This window comes from Coregonus clupeaformis, chromosome 1, assembly GCF_020615455.1.
Source record: "Coregonus clupeaformis isolate EN_2021a chromosome 1, ASM2061545v1, whole genome shotgun sequence".
Lineage (NCBI taxonomy): Eukaryota > Metazoa > Chordata > Actinopteri > Salmoniformes > Salmonidae > Coregonus > Coregonus clupeaformis.
This window is the reverse complement of record NC_059192.1, coordinates 67,430,185-67,453,450: the sequence shown is the minus strand read 5'-3', so window position 1 is coordinate 67,453,450 and position 23,266 is coordinate 67,430,185. Positions and strand designations below refer to the sequence as shown.

Sequence of the window (23,266 nt, the reverse complement as noted above, 5' to 3'; positions counted from 1 at the left end):
TGGGCGGTGCAGTTGCCGTACCAGGCGGTGATACAGCCCGACAGGATGCTCTCAATTGTGCATCTGTAAAAGTTTTAGGTGCCAAGCCAAATTTCTTCAGCCTCCTGAGGTTTGAGCTTGTTTATCCAAGCTTTTCTTTGACTTTTCGCGATTTAGTTTTTCCCTGTGGCAAATCGATAAAACCCTAATCCCCCCCCCTTTTCGAAAATACGGCCTTGCACCCCCAAACACAGCATGATTTTGGCATTATGAAGAAATGTAAATGGTCCGTTTAGGTCTACCAATCTTAATGCGTTCACATTAGTCCGAATTCCGACGGTTACAACAACCCAAAACTAACAGAGCAGCCTTTGTTTACAAACATTCTGATTTGGTCTATATGACTTCATTTACTTACATATTTTTTGTGTGCTAATATCACATAGGCTTTTCTTTATTTGGGGCTTCTTCACCATCTAAGGAAGTGGAAAATCAATTAATTGGCTAGACCGCTAAATATAATAGGCTGCTAGTTAGACGTGTAATTGATCAATCTAACAGTACATTTAATGTTTTAAAAATGTGGCATGATACTATCCAATGGTGTCTATATAGGCCTATGCAATCACAAGGAATTGGTCGATGCGCACTTCACCCGCTCTGACTCTCAAAGATCCATACCAGTTGTAAAAACTGTGCTAGAAATCTCTATTGAGAGTTCAGAAATAAATTGTATGTCTACAGAAGCTGTCTACCCGAAGTGCCCAGGGCAGGGCAGACACTTTGATTGCAGGGATCAGGATAAGCCTGTTTGACCAAATCAAGGTTTAAGCCGCCCCGAAAACAGAAAGCTTTGAGTGAACTTACCAACTAGAATTTGCAGCTGGCACTGATGCGACCAAGTAAACATTAAACTTGAATAGCTAAGTCAAAGAGACACAACATTTTATTAAATGGTCCCACTCTGGAGCCCTGCGCTCAAAATATGTTTTTGCGTATGTACACCCACCCACACAGACTGCTAGAACTATCTGTGTGTGACCATGTCTCCCCCAACCCTCTCCCCCTTCCAGATCCTGTACAACAGGACCATGGTGCAGCTGGGGATCTGTGCCTTCCACCAGGGCATGATCAAGGATGCCCACAATGCCCTGCTGGACATCCAATCGAGTGGCCACGCCAAGGAGCTGCTGGGCCAGGGCCTGCTCATGAGGAACATGCAGGAGAGGAACGCCGAGCAGGAGAAAATCGAGAAGAGGCGACAGGTAAGCTACGGCTCAGCTAAGCTAAACTCCGCAAAGAGACGACTGGTCGGCTACGGCTAGGTTAGGCCCAGCAGAAAAGACCAGAGGTAGCCTGAGGATAGGCATATGAATCAAATCTTTTAAACAGTTATTTTTGATTAAACTAATGGTTCACTTTGCCGTTATAAAAGTTTGGATTGGTTCAATCGCAGTGACTCAAAATAATCATTTGTGAATCGCGAACAGTAATTTTAGCAACAAATATTAGCTGTAGCCTCGCTTGGTAAGGTCACTAGGTGTTGTACTAAAGGTTGTTAGTAGTAGTATTTTTACAAGGGGTGCGTTCACCTCTTATTTTTTCAGATATTTAATCTTTATTCACTCGCTCGCGTCACTTTTCGAAAAATATGAAATCCATTAAACAGTCAATCAACTTTGTATCGTCTTAGGATGATACAGTGGGGAAAAAAAGTATTTAGTCAGCCACCAATTGTGCAAGTTCTCCCACTTAAAAAGATGAGGGAGGCCTGTAATTTTCATCATAGGTACACGTCAACTATGATAGACAAAATGAGAAAAAATATTCCAGAAAATCACATTGTAGGATTTTTAATGAATTTATTTGCAAATTATGGTGGAAAATAAGTATTTGGTCAATATCAAAAGTTTCTCAATACTTTGTTATATACCCTTTGTTGGCAATGACACAGGTCAAACGTTTTCTGTAAGTCTTCACAAGGTTTTCACACACTGTTGCTGGTATTTTGGCCCATTCCTCCATGCAGATCTCCTCTAGAGCAGTGATGTTTTGGGGCTGTCGCTGGGCAACACGGACTTTCAACTCCCTCCAAATATTTTCTATGGGGTTGAGATCTGGAGACTCCAGGACCTTGAAATGCTTCTTACGAAGCCACTCCTTCGTTGCCCGGGTGGTGTGTTTGGGATCATTGTCATGCTGAAAGACCCAGCCACGTTTCATCTTCAATGCCCTTGCTGATGGAAGGAGGTTTTCACTCAAAATCTCACGATACATGGCCCCATTCATTTTTCCTTTACACTGATCAGTCGTCCTGGTCCCTTTGCAGAAAAACAGCCCCAAAGTATGATGTTTTCACTCCCATGCTTCACAGTAGGTATGGTGTTCTTTGGATGCAACTCAGCATTCTTTGTCCTCCAAACACGACAAGTTGAGTTTTTACCAAAAAGTTCTATTTTGGTTTCATCTGACCATATGACTTTCTCCCAATCCTCTTCTGGATGCACTCTAGCAAACTTCAGACGGGCCTGGACATGTACTGGCTTAAGCAGGGGGGACACGTCTAGCACTGCAGGATTTGAGTCCCTGGCGGCGTAGTGTGTTACTGATGGTAGGCTTTGTTACTTTGGTCCCAGCTCTCTGCAGGTCATTCACTAGGTCCCCCCGTGTGGTTCTGGGATTTTTGCTCACCGTTCTTGTGATCATTTTGACCCCACGGGGTGAGATCTTGCGTGGAGCCCCAGATCGAGGGAGATTATCAGTGGTCTTGTATGTCTTCCATTTCCTAATAATTGCTCCCACAGTTGATTTCTTCAAACCAAGCTGCTTACCTATTGCAGATTCAGTCTTCCCAGCCTGGTGCAGGTCTACAATTTTGTTTCTGGTGTCCTTTGACAGCTCTTTGGTCTTGGCCATAGTGGAGTTTGGAGTGTGACTGTTTGAGGTTGTGGACAGGTGTCTTTTATACTGATAACAAGTTCAAACAGGTGCCATTAATACAGGTAACGAGTGGAGGACAGAGGAGCCTCTTAAAGAAGAAGTTACTGGTCTGTGAGAGCCAGAAATCTTGCTTGTTTGTAGGTGACCAAATACTTATTTTCCACCATAATTTGCAAATAAATTCATTAAAAATCCTACAATGTGATTTTCTGGATTTTTTTTTCTCATTTTGTCTGTCATATTTGACGTGTACCTATGCTGAAAATTACAGGCCTCTCTCATCTTTTTAAGTGGGAGAACTTGCACAATTGGTGGCTGACTAAATACTTTTTTCCCCACTGTATATACAACATAACCAAAAGTATGTGGGCAACTGCTCTTCAAACATCTCATTCAAAAATCATGGGCATTAATATGGAGATGGTCCCCCCTTGCTGCTATAACAGCCTCAACTCTTCTGGGAAGGCTTTCCACTAGATGTTGGAACATTGCTGCGGGGACTTGCTTCCATTCAGCCACGAGCATTAGTGTGGTCGGGCACTGATGTTGGGCGATTAGGCCTGGCTCGCAGTCGGCGTTCCAATTAATCCCAAAGGTATTAGATGGGGTTGAGATCAGGGCTCAGTGCAGACCAGTCAAGTTCTTCCACACCGATCTCGACAAACCATTTCTGTATGGACCTCGCTTTGTGCACGGGGGTATGGTCATGCTGAAACAGGAAAGGGCCTTCCCCAAACTGTTGCTACAAAGTTGGAAGCACAGAATGGTCTAGAATGTCATTGTATGCTGTAGCGTTAAGATTTCCTTTCACTGGAACTAAGGGGCCTAGGCCGAACCATGGAAAAACAGCCCCAGACTATTATTCCTCTTCCACCAAACTTTACAGTTGGCACTATGCATTAGGGCAGGTAGTGTTCTCCTGGCTTCCGCCAAACGCAGGTTTGTTCGTCGGACTGCCAGATGGTTAAGCGTGATTCATTACTCCAGAGAACGCGTTTCCACTGCTCCAGAGTCAATGGTGGAGAGTTTTACACCACTCAAGTCGACGCTTAACATTGCGCATGGTGATCTTAGGCTTGTGTGCGGCTGCTCGGCCATGGAAACCCATTTCATGAAGCTCCCGAAGAAACAGTTATTGTGCTTATGTTGCTTCCAGAGGCAATTTGGAACTCGGTAGTGAGTGTTGCAACCGAAGACAGGCAATATTTACGCGCTTCAGCACTCGGCGATCCCGTTCTGTGAGCTTGTGTGGCCTACCACTTTGCGACTGAGCTGTTGTTGCTCCTAGACATTTCCACTTCTCAATAACAGCACTTACAGTTGACCGGGGCAGCTCTAGCAGGGCAAAACTGACTTGTTTTACGAACTGACTTGTTGGAAAGGTGGCATCCTATGACGTTGAAAGTCACTGAGCTCTTCAGGAAAGCCATTCTACTGCCAATGTTTGTCCATGGAGATTGCATGGCTGTGTGCTCGATTTTATACACCTGTCGGCAACGTGTGTGGCTGAAACAGCCGAATCCACTAATTTGAAGGGGTGTCCACATACTTTTGTATATAAATAGTGTACTATAGTCTCTTTATGAATATTGTACAGTATTACACTGACTTTAGTTGGTTTCCGACGTGACATTGTTATCCATCTTGTTCCAGGTGCCCTTCCACATGCACATCAACCTGGAGCTGCTGGAGTGCGTGTACCTGGTGTCTGCCATGCTTCTGGAGATCCCCTACATGGCAGCCCATGAATTTGATGCCCGCCGCAGAATGATCAGCAAGCAGTTCCACCACCAGCTCAGGGTGGGCGAGAGGCAGCCCCTTCTGGGTACGTACAGTAGACTGTGCAGACAAAGCAGGGTTGTGTTCATTATGCACTAAATGGAAGAAAAAAGACAGAAACTGGGAGGGACTACCAGGACCTGTCCAATAATAAATGCTAATTTATTTTATTTTCAAACTTTTTCTGTTGAGTGCTCTAATGAACACAGCCTAGTTTAGGACCAAAATGTGGGTGGTTACATACCTAGATAAGAGACGGACAGGATTTAAAGGGGCAGTGCAGTCAAATACGTGTTTTATATGTATTTCCACACTATGAGGTTGGAATAATACTGTGAAATTGTGATAATGCATTTTAGTGTAAGAGCTGCATGAAAAGACAGCCTGAAATTTCAGCATGTTTGGCTGGGTGGGGTTTTTGGACTGCCTGGTGACATCACCAGCCAGTCCAGAAATAAGTTAATAGACCAATAAGAGAGTTTGTCCTGCTCTCTGCCAATAACAGCTAGTTTCAGGTTACACATCCCTCCCATTAGGCTCTTCCAAATATGCCCCTCTCTGACCACTCCCAGACAGTCCTTGCAAAATTCTTGCTTGAGAAGTAGCTGTTTTTGTTTCTTTTTGACCATTTTAATTGAAAACAATCACAGTAAGGTACTTAATTCTTAACCAGAAATTATTTGATATTGTGATAAAAACGGCTGCATTAGACCTTTAAGAAGACATAGGGGCAAAAATGTTTTGGTTTTTGTTTTCTGATTGGCCTTCACAATATCAAAAATATCCAGTAATCCCGAGATGTACTTTGAGGAAAGTGGGTGGCTAAGAATGTCATTAATCCTTACGATAAGATTGTACAGCTAATACAGACAAGTACCGATACAGCAATGGACATACACTAAACAAATCTATCCCTCTCCATGGCCCTTCCAGGACCCCCAGAAAGCATGCGCGAGCACGTGGTCGCGGCCAGCAAGTCCATGAAGATGGGCGACTGGCGCACCTGCCACTCATTCATCATCAACGAGAAGATGAACAGCAAGGTTTGGGACCTATTCCCTGAGACGCATTGCGTACGAGAGATGCTTGTCAGGTGAGTGTGTCAAAAATGGATGATATAAAAGGGCTGCTTTAACCCCTATTGTGCAACTGTCCCCCATTTTATCAGTAGTCGTATTTCAGTAGGCAGTATCAACGAATCGCAGCCTGGAATGGTTGAATAAAATGAATTCAATCAAGTTGTAGTAGGGCTAATAAAACAACCCTTTAGTAGCTTTCCTTTAGAAAAATAAAGTTGCACACTAGTACTCACAGTAGTTTGTAATTTCATGACTGAACTAATGTTTCGGCAACACAGTGCCTCCTTCAGAGGTATCATTCCTGTAACGTTTCCTGATGGTTTGTGGTTGCAGGAAGATCCAGGAGGAGTCTTTGAGGACGTACCTGTTCACCTACAGCAGCGTTTACGACTCCATCAGGTAATAACTTTTAAAACTAATCGGGCGGTTTCCCAGTTATAGATTAAGCCTAGTCCTGGACTAAAAAGCACTTTCAATGGAGATTGTCTATTCCGTGTAGCCTGGTCCCCAACTGTTGTATAGCCAACTCCTATTGCATGACAACGACCATGGGGATTACTATATGCTTATTCTGGCGTAGTCAGTCTTCCAAAATCCCGTCTTGTTCACTCAGCTATTGGAAGTCTGGTGAACTTCATGTTTGGGTTTCTGCCAGAGTCGGTGACATTCAGTGCTCGCATTTGATTGGCTCTGAGTAGAAATGGCGTTTCCCCTCCGGAGAGGCATTTCCTTGTCTATCGTGTTTTCGTTTTTTTGTCCATATCTCGGTTTTAGTAGCCTATGCGGCATTCGTTGTGTATCTTATGTATGCCAACTTGTTGCAAGTCAACATTTGTTTTTGAAACACAATGGCTTTTAAGAACTCCACCCATGCAAAATCCTTGATTGGTTTGATATGTCAACACGTCACTAGTTTCCATCTAGACTACCAAACTCAACCCAAGCAAGACTGCTTCCTGAGGAGTTGCTTTCTAACTACTGTGAGAAACCTGGGATTCTGAGGCTACCATTGGTTATACAGCACAAAATGATCTGGGACCAGGCTACATCTACTCTGCCTCATTATATCATTTGCTTGCCTGGTTAAACAGATGAATGGATAAAATAAAATAAACGAATTTCTCCTTCCCCTTTTATTGTGTCTCAGTATGGAGACGCTGAAGGAGATGTTTGAGCTGGAGCTGCCCATGGTGCACAGTATCATCAGCAAGATGATCATCAACGAAGAGCTCATGGTAAAACCCACGGCATCAATGTGTCATGTGTAAACCGTACAGCACCATAGACTTAATAAAGCTAGATGACATGATTGTATGAATCTGGAGGTGTAATATGTTTGTGTGTGTCTCTCTGAATGGCTTTCGCCTGTGTGTGTGTCTGTCTGTCCGTGTCTCGTCTGTGTCGCTCCTCCCCCAGGCATCCCTGGACCAGCCCACCCAGACGGTGGTGATGCACCGCACAGAGCCCACCTCCCTCCAGAACATGGCCCTGCAGCTGGCCGAGAAGCTGGGTGGCCTGGTGGAGAACAACGAGCGCGTTTTTGACCTCAAGCAGTGCGTCTACGGAGGCTACTTCAACAGAGGTTAGTGAAGCAGCCACATAGAATACATGTGCAGAGCCTTTTGTCTAGTGGTAACACCTGACTCCTAGCACATACATGCCAACCGCAGAGACCGGGGTTCAATCTCCGTGTCCGCCATTTATACGGTCTCCCTTCTAGGGCTGACATGGTAATTGTATAACCGTGTAACCGACGATTATGGATGAAGACCGTAAATAAAATAAAATAAAATAACCGTCATAACCGTTCGAATACATTAATTGTATTGTATTTTTAAGTACATATGCCCAATAGCGGTAGTGTACATGAATGAGTATTATAAATAATAGTTTTTCTACCTTAATCCGTCAAACGGTCTCCATCTTCTCCCTCTAAAATGCGCTCTCTCCTTAAAATATACTCCCTTTGATGCTGTAACATGATCTGTATCTACCTTATGTGCCCCGCTATACGTTTTATCCGGGGGGCCAGTATGAAAAATGTATGCACTCACTAATTGGGAGTCGCTCTGGATAAGAGCGTCTGCTAAATGACTAAAATGTAAATGTAATCCGGTTTGTAAAGATGCAAAAACAATGCTAAAAACCACCATCTCTGCTGAAATGAACTACCAGATGTGATTCTTGTTGAGTGTGGACCTTTATAAGGGAATGTGAATCTGAGAAGGTGATGAAAACGGTTTTGAATAGATGGAATACAGCTTTTGTCAGATTTGACTTTGTAGCATGTTAGGAGAACTTCCGCAGCAGGTTAGGATAATTAATGTAGTAGGTTAGGATAATTAGTTTAAGGTTATGAAAAGGGTTAGGGTTAGATAAAATGCCCCCAAAATCTTTTGACGTTAATTTGACCAAAGATCTATCTCTTCTAGCCATGACCGATGAAAACCGAAGTTGAAATCCATGCTAGACTAGCAAAAGTGATGCATGTGTGCAACAGCATGATCACTGCTTCAAATATTTGTATATATAACCCAAGATAGACCACAGCCTGTCGTTTCCAATGGGAGCACATTAATCATAGAGGGCAGAACAAGCAAGGTGGTGGGCAGAGCCAAGCACGCGCAAGCGAGATCCTATTGGTGCGATCTAGGATGTATTTACATACAGTGGGGAGAACAAGTATTGGATACACTGCCGATTTTGCAGGTTTTCCTACTTACAAAGCATGTAGAGGTCTGTAATTTTTAACATAGGTACACTTCAACTGTGAGAGACGGAATCTGAAACAAATATCAAGAAAATCACATTGTATGATTTTTAAGTAATTAATTTGCATTTTATTGCATGACATAAGTATTTGATACATCAGAAAAGCAGAACTTAATATTTGGTACAGAAACCTTTGTTTGCAATTACAGAGATCATACGTTTCCTGTAGGTCTTGACCAGGTTTGCACACACTGCAGCAGGGATTTTGGCCCACTCCTCCATACAGACCTTCTCCAGATCCTTCAGGTTTCGAGGCTGTCGCTGGGCAATACGGATTATCAGCTCCCTCCAAAGATTTTCTATTGGGTTCAGGTCTGGAGACTGGCTAGGCCACTCCAGGACCTTGAGATGCTTCTAATGGAGCCACTCCTTAGTTGCCCTGGCTGTGTGTTTCGGGTCATTGTCATGCTGGAAGACCCAGCCACGACCCATCTTCAATGCGCTTACTGAGGGAAGGAGGTTGTTGGCCAAGATCTTGCGATACATGGCCCCATCCATCCTCCCCTCAATACGGTGCAGTCGTCCTGTCCCATTTGCAGAAAAGCATCCCCAAAGAATGATGTTTCCACCTCCATGCTTCACGGTTGGGATGGTGTTCTTGGGGTTGAACTCATCCTTCTTCTTCCTCCAAACACGGCGAGTGGAGTTTAGACCAAAAAGCTCTATTTTTGTCTCATCAGACCACATGACCTTCTCCCATTCCTCCTCTGGATCATCCAGATGGTCATTGGCAAACTTCAGACGGGCCTGGACATGCGCTGGCTTGAGCAGGGGGACCTTGCGTGCACTGCAGGATTTTAATCCATGACGGCGTAGTGTGTTACTAATGGTTTTCTTTGAGATTGTGGTTCCAGCTCTCTTCAGGTCATTGACCAGGTCTTGCCATGTAGTTCTGGGCTGATCCCTCACCTTCCTCATGATCATTGATGCCCCACGAGGTGAGATCTTGCATGGAGCCCCAGACCGAGGATGATTGACCGTCATCTTGAACTACTTCCATTTTCTAATAATTGCACCAAGAGTTGTTGCCTTCTCACCAAGCTGCTTGCCTATTGTCCTGTAGCCCATCCCAGCCTTGTGCAGGTCTACAATTTTATCCCTGATGTCCTTACACAGCTCTCTGGTCTTGGCCATTGTGGAGAGGTTGGAGTCTGTTTGATTGAGTGTGTGGACAGGTGTCTTTTATACAGGTAACTAGTTCAAACAGGTGCAGTTAATACAGGTAATGAGTGGAGAACAGGAGGGCTTCTTAAAGAAAAACTAACAGGTCTGTGAGAGCCGGAATTCTTACTGGTTGGTAGGTGATCAAATACTTGTGTCATGCAATAAAATGCAAATTAATTACTTAAAAATCATACAATGTCATTTTCTGGATTTTTGTTTTAGATTCCGTCTCTCACAGTTGAAGTGTACCTATGATAAAAATTACAGACCTCTACATGCTTTGTAAGTAGGAAAACCTGCAAAATCGGCAGTGTATCAAATACTTGTTCTCCCCACTGTATTTCCGTTAGTGCGTGTGTGCAATAACTCAATTCACCCTTGCACTCCTTCTAAACAACGCAATTTTTTTAAACATCCAGTGAAGCATCTGGCTCATTGTTCTATCTGTGACTGTGTGATGGACTTGTTTACTGCAGTTGCTAGGCAACTGAAAGCAACATGCTACTTATAGAAATAGAAAGAATAGAACATGCTTTGAAGCTCTAACCCTGGCAATTTGACTGATAAACTAATGGGTACACTCGCAATGGTTGCCTGGTATAGTGCTCTGCTCCACTCATAGAACTGGAGTTACAACTCCGGTAACTATTGTTCTATATCGTGGAGCTCCGCCCCATAGGGGAGCTCTGCTCCTATTTGGTTTACCCCGCTGCCTAGGCAGCGAACAGCCTGAGACAAAATTATGCACACACCTGCAGCCAATAGGAGTACAGGTGTCCCTATAAGAGGGGACACTTCCCCTCAATCAGCCTCCCATTATCTTGGACTGAAGAAGCTACGAGACGAAGACTCAGGATGAAGAACGTTGTTGATTTTCAGCTCAATGTCGCTGTTCCGCCATGACGGCTTCTGACCCCCACGATTTATGTTTCGTGTGTTTAGGGTCACAGCACGCCAGGGACGGCCTCATTGATCCGCCAGCTGCGCCCTCCTTTCTTTAAAGGAGAGGAAGCAGCATTGGGCATTTTTCAGGGGGGATATTCCTCTTGAGGATGTGCTATCGGTGTTAGCCTCAGCTTCTGAGGTGTCATCCGAGGGCGCTGATTCAGGAGAAGAAAGGGATATTGGGGATGAGATGGATATTCCATTGGAACAATCCGTCTCAATGACCCAGATTTTCAAGAACCCCTTTCCTTTGGAAAGCAAGAGGTCATGTTCATCCCTGGGCAATGACGACACGGGCTCTGAACATTCAGCAGCCCTGTCTTACGCTGCAGCCTCTCTGCGCTCAGATTTTCCAGGGCTCATTGAGAGGGCTGCCAAACGTCTAGAGATCAAGCTGCCCTCCAGATCGGAAGTGGATATGATGGAGGGCGGCCCTTATTCTCGGCCGAGGAGGAAGGCGGAGCCTCTGGCTCCAGCCATGCCCTCACTTGGTAAGTAGGTTAAGGGCTCATGGGAGGCACCTTTGGCGGTGCGTTCGCCGGCCAAGGCGTACCTCCCATTCACCAGAGTGGAAGGGAGACACCAGGGCTTCTCAAAGGGAATCCCCAGGCTCGAGAGCGCCATGGCTGCGTATCTCGTGCCGGGTTTGAGTCCCTGGCCCTCGTCCAAGAAAGCCACCTTGCCTACACAGAAGGACCGATTCACAGCGCAGCTTCTTGAGAAGTCCTTTGTGTTGGGAGCCCAAGCTGTAGCAGCAGCAAATAACATTGCCCTACTCGCAGCTTCTCTGTCCCGCTTAACCACGGGTAGGACTGAGCTCACGAGGGAGGAGGTGGAAGAGGTGTCCAGGATTTCTGGCGCTATTCTCCACCTGACACAAGCGTCAGCTGTCTGTGCGGGGAGGTCCATGGCCACTTCGGTGGTCACGGAGCGACACCTGTGGCTGTCCATGACGGCCATGAAGGAGGCTGATAGAGCGTTGCTCTTGAACGCCCCCATCTCTGACGACAGCCTTTTTGGGGTCGTCGTCAAGGATGCGACTGTGCGATTCATGAAGCTGGACGAGGAGAGTAAGCAGTTGGCCAGACACCTGCCACTGGCAGGGAGATCTAGCCATGCGACGCAGAAACCGTCCACCTCCACCGTCTCTAGTAGACCTGGGTCTACTGCAAGGCGTCGTGCCCGGCGTCAGACGGCGACTTCGAGCAGCAGGAGAGAGGGCTCCGCCCCCCCAGCAGCACCTGAGGTTCCGACCATTCCGCCGGCAAGGGAGGTCATCAGAACGCCGACCTGGCATCACCCGAAGGGCAGCCAGAAGCGACGGCGTCTATGACAGGACGAGGGGGAGAGAATGGAGGCTGGCACAGTGTCTGGTTCGACTGCGCCCACTATTCCCACCCCACCCTTCTGTTGAGGGTACGGAGGAGACTATGTATCGACGTGTGTAATAAAGAGTTGGCTCCAATTGACTTTGTCACAAGAGAGCCCCTTTTCCATAATACATCTGAGAACGTTCAGGATTCTTCACTCTATGTCTCTCTCTCACCACTCTGAGTGTAGCTCAGCCCACCAAGGGTGCGTAGTTGAGTACACACGAGGCGGGTGTTAAGGTGACAAGGCGCCGCCTTGCTTTACCTCATAAAGACCTCACATCACAGACTTCTAGTGCTGTAGTGAAGGTCTCACATAGCAGACTGCAGTCACAGCCAGATAATGGAATGATGACGCAATCGCTATTCGGGGACGGCGCTCTGTCTCAGGCTCCTCAGTCAGTGCAGTTCAGACCCGTGCTGCGTTCACGGAGGGCCGGGATATCGAGGTTACGAGTTTAACCAACGTATCGGCGTCCCCGTTTCTCTCCGAATGAGCTAATGTTTCCTCTCCCTTTCTTGGGAGGCCCACCTTGGGCTGTTCCACAACTTCAGTGTTGGGGAAGAGCAGCGGCGAGGGCCGTCGAGGAATACAGGTCCTTCCTACTGAATGTACCACAGCTTCGCGCTCTTCCGCTTTCTCTGCATTGCTGGGAGTGGCGGCGAAGCTGTACCCTCTCCCTCTGGTTAGACCAGACGCTTCAGAAGGGTTATGACATCCAATTTCATCGGACCCCTCCCCCATTCAGGGGGGTGGTGGAGACGGTAATGAAAACGCCCGAAAAAGTCGCCACTCTGGTTGCAGAGATTACGGAATTTTTGGCGAAGGAGGCGGTCACAGTAGTTCCCTGGGAGCAAAGGAACAAAGGACTATATTCGCCCTATTTCCTGGTGCCAAAAAAGACAGGGGGATTTACGCATTCTCAACGAGAGCGTAGCCAAACGGCCCTTCCGAATGCTAAAGACAAAACGTCTACTGGAATGTGTCCAGAAGAGAGACTTTTGTACGAGCATAGACCTAAAGGACGCGTACTTTCATGTGCCGGTGCAGCCGCGTCACAGGAAGTTTCTGCGGTTCGCCTTTCAAGGGGTGGCCTACGAGTTCACGAGGATGCCATTCGGGTACGCCCTGGCAGCTCGCACGTTTTCCAAATGTGTGGAGGCGGCATTAGAACCGTTGCGTCGTCAGGGAATAAGGCTACTAGCCTACCTAGACGACCTACTGGTTCTCGCCCCGTCAGCAGAGCTGGCGTTCACTCACACGACACAGACAGTGATTAATCTCACGCGTCTGGGTTCGCTGTGAATTGGAAAAAGAGCTGTGGGCTCACGAGCACCTTCGCTCATTGAGAGCAGCACACATTCCAGGCTACTTGAACGTAGGGGCAGACATCATGTCTCGAGGGGGTCCTCGAGACAACGAGTGGCGTCTGCATCCGAACATCATTCTCCAAATTTGGGAACGGTTCGGGAGAGACGAGGTGGATCTATTCGCGTCACGCATGAACGCGCATTGCCCTCTTTGGTTCCCTCTTCGAGCTCAGGACGAACCGCCACTGGGGAGGGACGCATTTGCACACCGACTGTGGCCGAGAGTTCTCCTGTATGCTTTCCCACCGCTGTCCTGCATTCTCCCACTGTTAGCCAGTGTGAGATCAGGCGGGCTGTCAATCATATTGGTGGCTCCCGATCGCCCAGGGGCTCCATGGTTCGCGGAGATGATTCAGATGTTGATTGCACCACCTTGGCCAATTCCACATCAACGGGACACGTTGTCTCAGGTGGGAGGCGCGATAGGGCAGTTGCCCATAATCGGCCAACCACTGAAGGCTTGGCTCCTGAGAGGGACAGGCTAGAGCGCCGTGGGTTATCTGATTCTGTAATCAGAACCATACAGGGTTCACGTGCCAGTTCCACTTCCAGGGTTTATGCCAGCAAATGGAACGTGTTTTCACAGTGGTGTGCCACAGAAAATGTGGACCCCGTGTGCTGTCAGGTTGAGAGTGTTCTCTCGTTCCTACAGTTCTTATTTGATAAGCAACGATCGCCCGCCACCATTAAGGTGTTTGCAGCGGCGATTTCGGCTTGTCATGAGGGGTTTGGCAGAGACACTCTCATCAGCCACCCTCTGGTGAAACGTTTCCTTTTGGGAACACGGCGGCTTAGGCCAACGCCTAGAGCCACGGTTCCTCAGTGGGATTTGTCTCTGGTACTCGAAGCGCTCTGCGAGCCGCCGTTCGAACCATTGAACCAAATTCCCCTCAAGATGCTGTCTTTGAAGACTGCACTGTTGCTCGCTTTGACTACTGCTAAGCGTGTCAGTGATTTGTGTGCGCTTTCTACGAGACCCGACTGCCTTGCCCTTAATGGCGATTTGAGCAGAGCGTTGTTACAGTGAGGGAAAAAAGTATTTGATCCCCTGCTGATTTTGTACGTTTGCCCACTGACAAAGACATGATCAGTCTATAATTTTAATGATAGGTTTATTTGAACAGTGAGAGACAGAATAACAACAACAAAAATCCAGAAAAATGCATGTCAAAAATGTTATAAATTGATTTTCATTTTAATGAGGGAAATAAGTATTTGACCCCTCTGCAAAACATTACTTAGTACTTGGTGGCAAAACCCTTGTTGGCAATCACAGAGGTCAGATGTTTCTTGTAGTTGGCCACCAGGTTTGCACACATCTCAGGAGGGATTTTGTCCCACTCCTCTTTGCAGATCTTCTCCAAGTCATTAAGGTTTCGAGGCTGACGTTTGGCAACTCAAACCTTCAGCTCCCTCCACATATTTTCTATGGGATTAAGGTCTGGAGACTGGCTAGGCCACTCCAGGACCTTAATGTGCTTCTTCTTGAGCCACTCCTTTGTTGCCTTGGCTGTGTGTTTTGGGTCATTGTCATGCTGTAATACCCATCCACGACCCATTTTCAATGCCCTGGCTTAGGGAAGGAGGTTCTCACCCAAGATTTAACGGTACATGGCCCCGTCCATCGTCCCTTTGATGCGGTGAAGTTGTCCTGTCCCCTTAGCAGAAAAACACCCCCAAAGCATAATGTTTCCACCTCCATGTTTGACGGTGGGGATGGTGTTCTTGGGGTCATAGGCAGCATTCCTCCTCCTCCAAACACGGCGAGTTGAGTTGATGGTAAAGAGCTCGATTTTGGTCTCATCTGACCACAACACTTTCACCCAGTTCTCCTCTGAATCATTCAGATGTTCATTGGCAAACTTCAGACGGGCCTGTATATGTGCTTTCTTGAGCAGGGGGACCTTGCGGGCGCTGCAGGATTTCAGTCCTTCACGGCATAGTGTGTTACCAATTGTTTTCTTGGTGACTATGGTCCCAGCTGCCTTGAGATCATTGACAAGATCCTCCCGTGTAGTTCTGGGCTGATTCCTCACCGTTCTCATGATCATTGCAACTCCACGAAGTGAGATCTTGCATGGAGCCCCAGGCCGAGGGAGATTGACAGTTATTTTGTGTTTCTTCCATTTGCGAATAATCGCACCAACTGTTGTCACCTTCTCACCAAGCTGCTTGGCGATGGTCTTGTAGCCCATTCCAGCCTTGTGTAGGTCTACAATCTTGTCCCTGACATCCTTGGAGAGCTCTTTGGTCTTGGCCATGGTGGAGAGTTTGGAATCTGATTGATTGATTGCTTCTGTGGACAGGTGTCTTTTATACAGGTAACAAGCTGAGATTAGGAGCACTCCCTTTAAGAGTGTGCTCCTAATCTCAGCTCGTTACCTGTATAAAAGACACCTGGGAGCCAGAAATCTTTCTGATTGAGAGGGGGTCAAATACTTATTTCCCTTATTAAAATGCAAATCAATTTATAACATTTTTGACATGCGTTTTTTTCTGCATTTTTTTGTTGTTATTCTGTCTCTCACTGTTCATATAAACCTACCATTAAAATTATAGACTGATCATTTCTTTGTCAGTGGGCAAACGTACAAAATCAGCAGGGGATCAAATACTTTTTTCCCTCACTGTATAGGACATGACTCCTGATTGACATGTTCAGTACAGTAGAGGGAATGTTGTTAATCTGCCCACCAGTGTTACTGGGTTGGGGCGGGATAATGAGGGAAATAGTTTTTGTAACTTTGTTACATTACTATTAGACCGGTCATAAAATATTGACGGAATTGTGACATCATCTATCTGCTGGTTCAGATTAGTATGACTCATATTCTGGTTATCTGCCCACTAGACATTGGCAATGCCATTGGACTAGGTGGGGCGGATTTGTACCGAGGACACAGTATATTGTAACACAGTGTGTTACAGTACTGTGGGACTTGGTCGCAGCCATTGCTAGGCCCGACCTTTTCATTTAAGTGGGAAGTGTTGGGCTCGGCAGGGAGTTCATTTTGGAGCGTTGCGCTCTGCCTTAAACCAATAGGAGCAGAGCTCCCCTATGGGGCGGAGCTCCACGATATAGAACGATAGTTACCGGAGTTGTAGCTCCAGTTCTATGAGTGGAGCGGAGCCCCATAGGACTTAAGGCCCTGCCAACCCTCCAGTCTCGCTGAAGATCATTTCTTGGGAGGCTGATTGAGGGGAAGCGTCCCCTCTTATAGGGACACCTGTACTCCTATTGGCTGCAGGTGTGTGCATAATTTTGTCTCAGGCTGTTCGCTGCCTAGGCAGCGGGGTAAACCAATAGGAGCAGAGCTCCCCTATGGGGCTCCGCTCCACTCATAGAACTGGAGTTACAACTCCGGTAACTATCGGTACACTCGCAATGGCTGCCTGGTATTGTGATGCAATAATTTCCATGGTAATTTGGGATGTTCTATCAACTGATGCTCAATTGCCATGGTAACTTAGAATGTTCATAAATTATGCTAACTGATGTGGCTCATGCAATGGAATGCACCTACTACCATACCCTGTTCAAAGGCACTTAAACCTTTTTTGTCTTGCCCATTCACCCTCTGAATGGCACACATACACAATACCTTATTGTCTTAAGGCTTAAAAATAATTTAACTGGTCTCCTCCCCTTCATCTACACTGATTGAAGTGGATTTAACAAGTGACATAAGGGATCATAGCTTTCACTTGGATTCATCTGGTCAGTTTGTCATGGAAATAGCAGGTGTTCTTAATGTTTGTACACTCAGTGTATGTCTAAATAAAGCACAAAATAAAAGCACTCAACACGACAGACATAGGGGAGAGACTGTAAATCGTTAGCCATGTAGGAGTCAATTTAAAATAAAATGGAGTGCGTACGTTTCTTATCACCCACCCTTACTAGATACAAGGGTTAGTTCACCAATGGTCTTAATCAGATCAGTCTATCAAATCAGTCATATAGAATAGTCCATCTGTGGCTCTGTATCAAATTACCTGAAATGTGAAGCGTTACTCAACCCCAATTTCAGCCTTTGCCCAACCCCTTCAAATAAAAATTTAAAAAAGCGATCAGGTAAGACATTTGTGGGTGGGGGGAGTTGCTCATAAATATTCATTTTGGGGGCGGGTAAATGTAGTTGTGCCAGATCCCAACACTTTCTCACTATAAGTGTACTGATAATAAAATTGTGCTTTGCGAGGAAATATGGTTCTGGACAGTTAGCTCACAGTGGTAACGTGCTTAGTTCCTGACATCTATTTCCACTTGCGGTGTAAGTTCGAATCCCCCATTGGGCACCCCAAAAATATATTTAAAATGTGGATTCACATTTATTGCGGTATTGTGTTGGGAAGAAAAGTGCAATCATCACCTTGAAAATGAAGATTAGGGGTTCAATCCAACCTGCATTGCCGTAATTATTTACGCAATAGCTCTTTTTCCAATGGTCAAACTAACTCACAGATTGGTCTTGGGTACTGTATATAAAAAAACTACTACCAGGGCGACCCCTCTAACAGGTATGCTTTCACTTTTCAAAATTAGAAGTGTGTGTGTACGGGATGAATATTGTAAATAAAGGATAAAAAAATATATATATAGATATCTGACCCATGTGGGATTAGAACTCACAACCGTTGAACCAAGAACCAACTGTCTTAGCGGACTGTGCCACCAATTAGTCATAGGGGGTGGGGAAAAAAACGAGTTCACATGACCACCATTGTCATCTATTTCTTGTTTACGATGGATGTACACTACATAACCAAAAGTATGTGGACACCTGCTCGTCAAATATCTCATTCCAAAATCATGGGCATTAATATGGAGTTGGTCCCCCCTTTGCTGCTATAACAGCCTCCACTCTTCTGGGAAGGCTTTCCACTAGATGTTGGAACATTGCTGCAGGGACTTGCTTCCATTCAGCCACGAGCATTAGTGAGGTCGGGCCCTGATGTTGGGCGATTTGGCCTGGCTCGCAGTCTGCGTTCCAACTCATCCTAAAGGTGTCAGATGGGCTTGAGATCAGGGCTCTGTGCAGGCCAGTCAAGTTCTTCCACACCGATCTCGACAAACCATTTCTGTATGGACCTCGCTTTGTGCACGGCGGCATTGTCATGCTGAAACGGGAAAAGGCTTTCCCCAAACTGTTGCCAAAACGTTGGAAGCACAGAATGGTCTAGAATGTCATTGTATGCTGTAGTGTTAAGATTTCCCTTCACTGGAACTAAGGGGCCTAGCCCGAACCATGAAAAACAGCCCTAGACCATTATTCCTCCTCCACCAAACTGTACAGGGCAGATAGCGTTCACTATGCATTCAGGCAGGTAGCGTTCTCATGGCATCCGCCAAACCCAGATTTGTCCGATGGACTGCCAGATGGTTAAGCGTGATTCATCACTCCAGAGCATGTTTCCACTGCTCCAGAGTCTAATGACGGCGAGCTTTACACCACTCCAGCCAACATTTGCCATTGCGCATGGTGATCTTAGGCTTGTGTGCGGCTGCTCGGCCATGGAAACCCATTTCATGAAGCTCCTGACGAACAGTTCTTGTGCTGACGTTGCTTCCAGAGGCAGTTTGGAACTCAGTAGTGAGTGTTGCAACCGAGGACAGACGAGTTTTACACGCTACGCGCTTCAGCACTCGGTGGTCCCGTTCTGTGAGCTTGTGTGGCCTACCATTTTGCAGCTGAGCCGTTGTTGCTCCTAGACGTTTCCACTTCACAATAACAGCACTTACAGTTGACTGAGGCAGCTCTAGCAGTGCAGAAATTTGACTGACTTGTTGGAAAGGTAGCATCCTATGACTGTGCCACGTTGAAAGTCACTGAGCTCTTTAGTAAGGCCATTCTACTGCCAATGTGTCTATATGGAGATTGCATGGCTGTGTGCTCGATTTTTTACACCTATCCGCAAGGGTGTAGATGAAATAGCCAAATCCACTCACCTTGTGAGAAGGGGTGTCCACATACTTTTGCATATATAGTGTAGGTACGAATATAATCGTATAATCCTCATAGCCTACATGTTTATTTGTCTTTGTAGAAACACAGATGTATATGAAACGGTAAGCAAAAACTTTGAATTTGGTCATGTGGAAATGTGCCTTACTGCCTTGTGAATTTTGTGTAATGTCTGTAGTGTAGTCAAGGAAGCATCATGGTAAATATATTGGCACACTCCATTGCCAAATAAGGCGCGCTGTCACCTGCTTTTATAGTAAGCTTTGAGGTGGTACCACCCAGCACATCTAGAGAGGAGTGTATTTCATACCGAACCCCTCCCACCTTCACAAGGTGTCTCTACATCACGATTTCAATGGTAGAGTTTAACTTATGCAACAAACTGTCAAAATGAAGACCAGAATTAACTTGTTTCACTATAACTAATCTGGTTTTAGATGGAGAATATTTTTTTTCTTCCTGAAAGTTACTTTTTAAAATGTGGCAGCTTCTAGGGCTTTTAGCCAAACGTTGCAATATGGTGTAGAATGAAATGCCTTACTCCTACATAGTCCAACAAGAACACAAATACTAGCATACTGATTATGTATCAGTATTTTGTTTTTATATGCCCTGTTGCGTGACATGATGAAAATTGCCACATACCACTTATCCAATTTGTCAATCGCTCTGGATTAGAGCATCTGCTAAATTATGTAAATGTAATTGAATCCTCTTGGTCCCTTGGGACACATAAGGCACCACATACCACAAGTAACACAGACTGTAATTGATTTTAACGGGTCCTGTGTGTCTCTATTACAGATCAGAAAGGTGGCTACCAGCAGAAGCAGGGTGGCTACAACAGAGGTAAGTGCCAATCTTGTAAACACAGGTCTGCCTTAGGGTGTGTGTGTGTGTTTCCGTACCACTGACCACAATATTATCCTTAGCAAACCTGAACATTTCTTAGAGTGGATGCAACGCAGGTGGTCGCTGTCCTGTATTTTGAATGTTGTAATGATGTATTATTTTCTCTCAATGCATTGAGAGTTAATTATAATGCATGGTTTATTGAATATGTTAAAATGTTTGGGTGTGAGGGTGGTGGTGTATTGCCCATTTCTCACTACTGAGACGGGCTGCCTGGTTATACATCCACCATAAATACTGGAACCGTGCCGGAGAGGACAATGTGAAAATAAAATATTAAGCTAACACAATGAGATTGTGGCTGGCACGATAGTGTGAAAAAAGTATTGCCTGTAGGCAATAGGCATATATTGTGTGGGAAAAAACTGAATATTTGTGTTTGTATGTGATATTTATTTTGTTATCCTTGTGTGTATGCCCACGCTCATTGCGTGCCGCAGCTGTGTGTAATTCTAAACTGTTTTCACTGTACGGTTTCAGACCAGAGAGGCAGTTACCAACAGAAGCAAGGTGGTTACAACAGAGGTGTTTGAAATAATTGATTGAAATGCATGATTGTCTGAATCTTATAAGAGAGCAACTGTGTGTATGGGTCTTATTTCAGTTTGTATGTGAGAGAGAGTGAGACAAAAAAATATATATGTCGTCAGAAATGTGTTATTTTTTCAGCTGTGTGTAAAGTGTTTTCATTGTACGTTTTCAGACGGTCAGAGAGGCGGCTACCAACAGAAACAAGGAGGTTACAACAGAGGTGCTTATGAACCAATTTCTACTGCCTTTATTTTCTAATGAATGTCTTTATTGAAAAAATAAAATCTTATGATATTTTTAAAGCCACTATCAGTGAGCTGCAGACACCTCTTATCATTCTGTCGTGCCAGAGCCGCTGGACATGGTTGATACTATTCTAGAACCATCAGGATTTGACACCTACAGAATGGCGGCAACAACCATATTTTTAATATCTACATTTTAAAGAGTATTGTAATATGTATATCTTCACATTGTGTTTAGGCAGTTCTTCAGAAACATTGGGATAAGTTAGAATTTCTAAGAACACAATGTATTAATGGGTTTACTGCACTGTAAATACTGTCTTAATTGTATTTAGGGATTGCTCTAGCTTGAACTATGAAACAGAAAGAACATGTAATTGAACCCAGTAACAGCTTCTTGCTATGATGACAAATATTTTATTTTAAGTAAACCCAGATGCAAGGTCAATTGATGAAAGCATAGCTGAACAATTAACTTGATATAAAGTGTGAACAAGCACAAATGTATAGACATTATAAAGGAAAATAACTGTTATTAAAGTGCACAAGTCATTTGTGGATTATATTGGACACATTAGTTGTGGCCTCGCTTGTGCTTACAGTTTATGGTTACGGTTGTTTTCAGACGGAGGCGGTTACCAACAGAGGCAAGGCGGTTACAACCGAGGTGCTTATGAACCATTTTATACCACCTTTATTTTCTTATGAATGTCTGAATTCTCCTTCTGTTTCTTCGTAAAGCTACCGTCAGTGAGCTGCAGTCCCCTCTTCTCCCATTTCGAAATGCCCAAACCTTGGGCACCATTAATAGTAGTCTAGAATGGGATTTGACGCCTATAACATTATTATTTTTTAAAGTGTACTAATTCCATGTAATATATACCATCGTAAAAACAATGCATTGGTTATGTTTAGGTAGTTCTAAGGAAACCAGTATTTCAAACATACTATCAACTTTATATTTATTTGGGGAAAAAAACACACATTTTGTTTTTATTTGTGGATTACTTGAGCTAAAACTCTGAAACAGAAAGAACATGTATTTGAACCCAGTAACATATTATTTATATAACGAGAAAGAAAAGTACCCTAAACCCGCATGCAAATCATGAAAACATAACTAACCACCAATGCAAACAAGCACAAAAGTCATTTGTAGAATATATTGGACACGTTAGTTGTGGCCTCGCACATGCTTACCATTTAAGGTTGGTTTCAGACGGAGGTGGTTACCAACAGAGGCAAGGCGGTTACAACCGAGGTGCATATTAATTTATACCACCTTTATCCTCTAAAAAATTTCTGAATTTTTACTTCTGTTTTTTCTTAAAGCCACAGTCTGTGACCTGCACTCACCCCTTATCATCCCTTCATGCCTGAGCCTTTAGGCCACTCTAAAAACATCCCTCCACATTTAATTTTTTTCACATTCTCTCCTGCAGTCTTTCACTTCCGTTCTTCGCACAACTTGTTAGCATTAGCCCACACATAGTACAGTGCATTCGGAAAGTATTCAGACCCCTTGACTTTTTCCACATTTTGTTACGTTACAGCCTTATTCTAAATTTGATGAAATTGTTTTTTCCCCCTCAATCTACACACAATACCCCATAATGACAAAGCAAAAACAGGTTTATAGAAAATGTATAAAAAAATAAAAGACTGAAATATCACATTTCCATAAGTATTCAGACCCTTTACTCAGTACTTTGTTGAAGTACCTTTGGCAGCGATTATAGCCTTGAGTCTTCTTGGGTATGATGCTACAAGCTTGTCACACCTGTATTTGGGGAGTTTCTCCCATTCTTCTCTGCAGATCCTCTCATGCTCTTGTCAGGTTGGATGGGGAGCGTCGTTGCACAGCTATTTTCAGGTCTCTCCAGAGATGTTCAATCGGGTTCAGGTCCGGACTCTGGTTGGGCCACTCAAGGACATTCAAAGACTTGTCCTGTTGTCTTGGCTGTGTGCTTAGGGTCGTTGTCCTGTTGGAAGGTGAACCTTCGCCCCTCTCTGAGGTCCTGAGTGCTCTGGAGCAGGTTTTCATCAAGTATCTCGCTGTACTTTGCTCTGTTCATCTTTCCCTCGATCCTGACTAGTTTCCCAGTCCCTGCTGCTGAAAAACATCCCGACAGCATGATACTGCCACCACCATGCTTCACCGTAGGGATGGTGCCAGGTTTCCACCAGACGTGACGCTTGGCATTCAGGGCAAA

General features: G+C 45.1%; 1 protein-coding gene across 1 annotated transcript in view; it reads left to right on the top strand.

The window, feature by feature from the left end:
• LOC121550602 (eukaryotic translation initiation factor 3 subunit C-like) overlaps positions 1-22,618 on the top strand; it is a 100,137-nt gene extending 77,519 nt beyond the window's left edge. The window contains exons 16-26 of the mRNA XM_041884693.2: positions 1,053-1,244; positions 4,573-4,744; positions 5,632-5,791; positions 6,111-6,176; positions 6,925-7,012; positions 7,194-7,359; positions 20,170-20,214; positions 20,758-20,802; positions 20,981-21,028; positions 21,679-21,720; positions 22,273-22,618. Coding sequence (XP_041740627.2) covers positions 1,053-1,244; positions 4,573-4,744; positions 5,632-5,791; positions 6,111-6,176; positions 6,925-7,012; positions 7,194-7,359; positions 20,170-20,214; positions 20,758-20,802; positions 20,981-21,028; positions 21,679-21,720; positions 22,273-22,325 — 1,077 coding nt within the window. The 3' untranslated portion in view covers positions 22,326-22,618. The remainder of the gene's footprint in view (positions 1-1,052; positions 1,245-4,572; positions 4,745-5,631; positions 5,792-6,110; positions 6,177-6,924; positions 7,013-7,193; positions 7,360-20,169; positions 20,215-20,757; positions 20,803-20,980; positions 21,029-21,678; positions 21,721-22,272) is intronic.
• Positions 22,619-23,266: the final 648 nt, after the last annotated feature.